Source organism: Trachymyrmex septentrionalis, unplaced genomic scaffold (assembly GCF_001594115.1).
Source record: "Trachymyrmex septentrionalis isolate Tsep2-gDNA-1 unplaced genomic scaffold, Tsep1.0 scaffold129, whole genome shotgun sequence".
Taxonomy (NCBI): domain Eukaryota; kingdom Metazoa; phylum Arthropoda; class Insecta; order Hymenoptera; family Formicidae; genus Trachymyrmex; species Trachymyrmex septentrionalis.
The window spans coordinates 720,993-728,882 of NW_017304428.1; the positions used below are offsets into that span (position 1 = coordinate 720,993).

General features: G+C 32.0%; 1 protein-coding gene across 1 annotated transcript in view; it reads left to right on the forward strand.

The window, feature by feature from the left end:
- The window catches only part of LOC108756636 (dihydropyrimidine dehydrogenase [NADP(+)]), a 65,834-nt gene that overhangs the window by 24,530 nt on the left and 33,414 nt on the right, over positions 1–7,890 (forward strand). The window contains exon 7 of the mRNA XM_018500606.1: positions 6,387–6,571. Coding sequence (XP_018356108.1) covers positions 6,387–6,571 — 185 coding nt within the window. The remainder of the gene's footprint in view (positions 1–6,386; positions 6,572–7,890) is intronic.

The window sequence follows — 7,890 nt, forward strand, 5'->3', positions numbered from 1 at the left end:
CATTTCGAAAAATTGATAAATTTTAAATGAGTGTAACTTCTACAAAAATGGCTATAATTGTTCTAAAGTTTGTATTCGTGGATACTGTCGTCGCAATCGATGCTCAAGCATCCACGAATACAAGCTTTAAAACAATTAAAGCATTCCGTTAAGTTTGGCATCAAATTCCATAAATAGAGATTCGACAATGCATAAACATGCACCAACGTTTAAGAGACATAATTTACAATATAGGCAACAATACCTCAAATTAAAAACTTAATCTTTTTATTCACAATACGCACGCACGCACGCACACACATGAAGCGTACATCCGACTATGCAACCTCCACGTGGTACGCTTCGGGTAACGCTAATGCCAGCGGTAATCGCCTGGTGCGATATTAAGATTAGTAGATTCAATACAGCAAATATCGTTTTATCCAGAATCGTAACTTCGAACATGAGAAACATTAGTTTAAAAATGTCGCAATCGTTTTGTTTTGATCTCGTTCAAATCAGTAGACTTTAAAGTGTAAAATTACATTAACATCATAGAGTTTCTCTCTTATTTTGATTGGAATAAATCAAACTGAATAACAACGGATAATTGTTTCAGTTTGCAACTTCATCTTTTTTTAAGTTTTTACATAAAAAGCTTATCTGTAAAATCTAAAAAATGATAAAAGTACCTTAAAGAGAAAACTTTGAATTTTTTTTCTCTTTTTTAACGAATACTGTACATCACTCCATTCGTCTTTTATGAGCAGTCAAAGTCAAAGGGACCATTTTTACTTCAATGTTGAATAACTCGGTAAAAAAAAATTCTACAGAGGTCAATAAAAAAGCAAATTAAAGATAAAGATTCATGGTTTTAAAAGCTGTGAATTGTATTTGTGCCCCCACTTCTCATTTGGCATGAAACTGTGCAAAATTCACAAAAAATTTTGAGATTTTATGGATCTTCCTTCGTAATTATGTAGCTCCGTAAATATCATTTGCAAAGTAGAGATTTTAAGTTACAAAATGCTTTTTTAAACATCTCATTTTGGCCATTTTTGTAGAATTCTTTTACAAAAATGGCCAAAATTTTATACTCATTTAAAATTTATCAATTTTTCGAAGGCATGAGAGGTGATGCTTTAATTTCCGCAAGTAGTGTATATATTTATTAATAAAAAAATTCAACTAACATATTAACAATTTTACTTAATTTTAGAATACAATAAGTTCTTACATTTTAAATTAAAAAGTTATCTGGTTAACTTATATTAACTAACGGAATGAGTGGTGTAAAAGTTGCAATGTATGTGTGTGAGAGCGTGTTTGCGCACATTGATGCGGACCTAAATATTAAATACAAAAAATGTTGTTAGGGTGCGTGCGTGCGTGCGTGCGTGCGTGCGTGCGTGCGTGCGTGCGTACATGCGAGTGAATTCAGAGCAAAAAAACTGCAGGGCGGATGGAGATCAAAACTAAATTATATTGTATTTATCGAATTTCATTCATACTCGTAGTACAGGAAGAGGAGGGAAAGGTCATAAAAAAAATTAATAGGGACTAAATATGCAAAGGAGGAGAGAAGGAGGAACTTGTTCCGTTGATTCCGTCCATTTTGAAAACATTTTTCGAATATTTAATAAGACATTATATTTGGACGAATGAATTATTTGCTCTCTTTAGTGAGTTACTTTAATTTCGGAGAAAAATAAAATAATAATGATAATAAGAGCCTTACAAATTTCTGCTGTTGGAATGTTTATACCAGGTATCGGGAACCGAAAAGATAGTGATATTTACCCGATTGCGAAGATCGCACACAGAATTATTAGCGAGTTTGAAATTTTATTGTTCTTGATCTTGTTCTTCATTCTTTATTCTCTTGTTCTCTTCGCTCTCTTGTTCTTCGCATTCCTTTTTCTCTGCTTATATCTCGCGATGTCGCGGTTTATATAGGCAATTTTTTGGAGGTGATTCTTTGGTAGGATGTATCTAGTTCGAAAATCGAGGAATCAGATTCATGGGATTCTTTCTTCCCTTTGATATGATAACAAATTTTAACTAGTCATTAGACAGTTGCCCTTAAGTTAGCTCCGCCAACACTATAAGTTTTGATTTGCTTCTATTCTTATTGATGAGTTTAGTTACAGGGGGAAAATGTGTGATGTGGGTTGTGTCCTTTTATTATCATCGTTATAAATGGGAAAAACCACCTGCATTTTATCTAGTGTGTCCGATGAATACACCTAATATTTGAATAAATAAATAAAAAATGAATGAAAATATTCATTCGAATACATTTCTTTTTTATTCGTTAAGAAACAAATAAATATTTTTTCATTTAATTTGAATGAATATTTTTTAAATATAATTACGAATATTTTCATTTCGTATTCACTTTTACTCTGTATTATCTTGCACATAGCTTGCAAACCTACAAGAAAAAACAGAAATCTATAAAAACAATGGCTACGTATTTATTTACACCGTTTAATTACTGTGCGCTTAATCTGCGACTTATACAATGGGTATCCTTGTTTAACCTATAGATTAAACAAAGACATTTTTATTGAGAATAAATAATATATCTCGGAATTTAATGTCCATAGATCATAATGAATGTCACGCCAAAGATCCTATAAAATATTTATAACATTACTGTAATATAACCGAAATTATATCAAAATATGTATGGCGCTCTATCAAATAAATAGATTTATAAATAAAAAATGTATATCTTTCTAAAATATTTTTCAAAATTTCTAAGTTTCCTTTATAAAATCTGAATATTACAATAACAAAAATAAATAAAATTCATTTTTTTTTACTTAAAACCATCAAAATACCGGTTATAGTTAAGAGAACGATTGCTTATTGGAGCTTCTTTTTCAGTTTATATTTTGTTTGAATAAATATGAATAAAAATTCGTTAAATATTCATAATTTTTTTGTGAAAAAATATTTTTTAAAAACTCAAAATTTTGAATGAATATATGATTACATTTTTTTTGTTGAAAATTTTGAATAAATACAATTTGTAGTTCAATTACAAATTTTTGTATTCATCGGGCATACTAATTTTATCAAATTGCTCTTGCGTTGAGCGATGAGCAAATATCTTTGGATTTAGTTAATCCAGAGTTGCAGTTGATTTTTCCCAATATCGGAAAATGTCATTATTAAATTTATAATCGTCTTAAGTCTATGCGTGGGACCATTATCATTGGACCCGCGTGATATCAGTGTGAGATGATGAAACATTTCATCTTCTCTCGTGTCCGTGATATCGCCCTTATTATCATGGAGATCGTTTCGTGGGCCGGCTTAACACCTTGCTACCAATGCAGTTTGATAATGATTATTTGATGATTATTTGATAATGATTTCCTTTTCCACGGCACAAGGGAGATTTAACGCTTGATTTCCAATGTGTTAATGCTATAAGAAATCGCGGATTACTTGATTCTAAGTAAATATAATTTTTTGGCTGGAAACTTCCTTCGGATTTATATTATTGATTGTATTTGTTCGTTCCTTACTTTATTATGATCAAACGTTTGCGAGACGAAGAAATCGTGGAGTCTACTGGACGTAACACTCTGTAGTTGCTTGTTTATTTTGTAATTAATGCACAAATAAAATAAATTAAACTAAATTAAATCATTTCTTGTTGGGTAATTCATAAAGAATAAAATAGATTGCATGTTTTTTAAAATTACATACTACTGTGATTAAAAAGTATTCGAACTTTATTTTTTTAAAATCGCGGGAAAACTGTACATCAAATCCGTTTGCTTTACTAAGTTGGTACACATGTCCTTCACATTTGATAAAAAAATCATGGCGTTGTTTCGAGCCGTTTGAGAAAGACAGTTGTTTATGTCAGTGAATTTTTATGCGCTGCGATTTTTATGATATCGTGTAAAGAATTTGTTTAAAATTTTACGTTGCAAACGAAATTTTGTTCACAAACAACGCATTCAAAATACTTTTCAATCATCACCATGCTTTTTGCAACATTTTGAATGCGTTTGTAAACGACATTTCATTCGCAATGCAAAATTTCAAACAAATTCTTTGCTCGATATTTTTCTATATCGTAGAAATTGCCGCGCATATGAATCTTCACTGACATAAACAATTGTCATTCTCAAACGGCTCAAAGGAACGCCATGATTTTTTTACCAAATGTGAAGGACATGTGTACCAACTTAACAAAGCAAACAAATTTGATTTACGGTTTTCCCGCGATTTAAAAAAAAATAAAGTTCAGATACTTTTTGATCACAGTAATATACCAAAAAGATGTGTATTAATTATAGAAAATATATTATCTGAAAAATAAGCAAAAATTAAAAATTGTATTGTTTGGATGCTTAACAAATATTCGCACAGTTGAGAAAAGTTTTTAAAGGGATGCATGCGAAGCATTTGTTTATATTAGGACAGAATGTATAAAATTCCTTGTATAAAATTGTTAATTCATGTTTACTTTTTATAAATAATACTATTCTTATAAAAATTTCCTTTATACGAATACCTTTTACTCTCACAGTATGTTGTCAAGATCATGACTTTAAGTGACTTACAGTTATAGATGGTAATCACTGTTCGTTCAAAAGTTATTAATAAATGAATTTAAACAATATTGTCTTATTTCTGCTATATACTGACAGCATACGACTTCTCACGCGACACAAAGTCTATTCCATCACCCCCCTCCCCCCACCCTAGGAAAAAATCGGTCGCCCCTTGGCTTGGGGATGGGGTAGGCCTCGTTTTGTGTCGAAAGTTAAATGCCCTTAAGCAAAGGGGGGGAGATATATCTCGTTTCGTGGTCATGCGCCCCTAGGCAGGGGGAGATAAGGTGGATTTTCCTTCACATGGAAAGTCGGACGTTCCTAGATAGGAAGGGGTATTTTTTAATATGTATACGTAGGCTGCTGGAAAAGTTTCTGCAATCTAGTACTTCCAGTGGCGCCAATGTTCTGCTACTATCATATCCGTAAAATTAGACGTTTTTAACCTATAATTCAATTGACAGTTTGTACCCAAGCCAACTAGTTTTGTTTGTATAGTATTTTAAAAAAAGTTATTTTGTAAGAAAATGAAAATTTCGCGTGAAAATTTTCGGGTAATAATTTTTTACGATTACAAATGTAATCTAGCTCCGAAACAATGCATCGATCGACTTCATTTGGCTTTTGGGGATGAAGCACCATCCAATAGGACAGTTTATAATTGGTTTGCCGAATTCCAGCGTCGACGTATCTTTCTTAGTGATGAATTCCGTGAAGGTCGTCCATCCACGTATGTTGTTGTCACTAATGTTGATGCTGTGTGTGAAATGATTGAGCGAGACCGGCATATAACATACCGCGAGATTCAGGCATCCTTAGGCATTGACATGAAAGCAATACATACGATTTTGCATGATCACTTGAGCGTACGGAAACTTTGCAGTCGTTAAATCCCACACAATTTGATCAAAGCTCAAAAACAGGTTCGTGTTAAATGGAACAAAGAAATGCTCAAGAAATTCAACCGAGGTCGGTCAAATTTGGTCTACAACATCGTTACTGGGGACGAAACATGGATCTATTCGTATGAGCCCGAAAGTAAACAACAATCCACTGTTTGGGTATTTCAAAATGAACCGAAACCAACAAAAGTTGTTTGTTCACGCAGTGCTGCCAAGCAAATGATTGCTTATTTCTTCGGTTGTACCGGATATGTGACAACCGTGGCTTTAGAAGATCGAAGGACTGTAAATACTGATTGGTATACAACAATTTGTTTGCCAAAAGTCATAAATGAATTGCGTAGAACAAACCGAAATTGTCGCATCATTCTTCATCGTGACAACGCCAGCTGTCACACAGTATGTCAAACCGTTGATTTTTTATCCAGTAATAATGTCGAATTGATGACTCATTGTCATCCGTATTCACCTGATTGATCACCTAATGACTTCTTTTTGTTCCCAAACATTAAAAATAAGATGCGTAGTGAGCGATTTGAGTCGCCTGAAGCAGCTGTTGAAACATTTCGTACACTGATTTCTGAGGTTACAGCCTTAGAGTGGAAAAAATGCTTCGAAGTTGGTTCGAGCGTATGCAAAAATGTATCGATCTTAAAGGCGAATACTTCGAAAAATAATAAAGCCATTTACCGAATTTTACATGTTTTTTTCATATTGTTTGCAGAAACTTTTCCAGCAACCTATGTATGATAGAAATAAGACAATATTTTTCAAATTTTATTTGCTAATAATTTTTAAACGAACAGTTATCGCCACCTTAAAGCTTTTGAAGGTTACTCAGGGTCATGACTTTGACAACATATGTCGAAGTCAAGATTATCGGCGTGGTGTCTGTTAAACCAAATGATTACCAAATTCTTTCTAGTGAAGCGTGCTATGATACCGGTTAAGATGAACAAATGGAATCTACCGGAAGTGAATAAGACTACGATGATGACCTCGGTACCAGGTGTATTCTGTGGAGGTGATCTTGCGGGTGTTGCCCAGACTACCGTGGAATCCGTGAATGATGGAAAGACTGCTGCATGGTACATTCACAAATACATACAGGTGTGTTGGTACAGCTATAGTATAATATTTGGTGAAAACTGTTCTCAGCTTTATATAAATCGGAACATTTTTCAGAAATACTTAGAAATATTCGGAAAATTTACATCTTCTCTTAGAATTTTTCGTACATCTAAAATATTAGGTTGAGTAAAAAGTCATCGCGTATTTTTTAGCTCAAAGTTGTATATACAATATCTTCGTCAATAATGAATGAAATTCAAATTTAAAAAAAGGGTTTTAAAGCTTGAAATCTCCACTTTTAAAAGCTTATCACATTTTTTAAGTTTATATGAGTTTGATAATTTTTACATACCAAAAACTACGAGCTGAAAAAGACGAAAAATTTTCTTCTCACTTTGTGGATTTGTAACGTGTCCAAAACGAATTTGAGAAAATTTTCGATTACCTATCGTGAAAGCTTGATACTTTCCCTACAAAATCGTTTTTTTTAAATATTCCTACGACTTTTGATTACTGAGTTATCGCGGATTAAATAAAAGAATTATTTTGACTTTAATTGCTCATAACTCCATTAAAAATTGTCGTATCGTATAATTTAAAAAAGAGATTTTTAAAGCTGAAACTTTACTCTATCAAGATATATTTATATTGTTGGTAAGAAAGTAATTGCGGTTTTTACTGATAGATGTCTTTTAAAAAAACGCGATGACTTTTTACTTAACCTAATATTTTGATATTTTTCATCCTATAATTTTAAAAAATATTTTTGATTTTTTTAGATTTTATAACATTTTATCAGAATCAGGAATTATACTTAGAATAAAATTCAATAAAAGTATCGATTAAGGGACTAAGCTCCAATAACCTTGATCTTGATATATGTTATCAAGATCATGACCTTGAGTGACCTCCAACAAGTTTTAGCCGCGCGCACGTTCTTTATTACAAAGTTATTATAAAAAAAAGTTTGAAAAAATAACGTCTTATTTCGGTTATATATAACATCAGAAACTATTCTAAACATCATCTACCTATTGCATTCCATCTCCGCTATTGCAGCGCGCGACTTTCCACGCGAACACAAGTTTACTGCTTTAACAGAAAATTTGTTTTTAATGCGAAGAATTTGTTTGTTTTTTTTTAAAGTAGTAAATTTATTTTAAAGCAAAGAATTACTGCATGTTTGTAAAGCAGAAAATTTATTTGAAAATATAAGGTGTAGTAAAAAGAAATCTATTATTTTTGCATTAAATTGAAGGCTTTATTTAGCATAGTTAGAATGATCCGATTTAGGTCAAATATGCACCGTTTTGTTCGATAACTTGTTGCCATTTTGAAGGTAATTTCATTATGTCTCT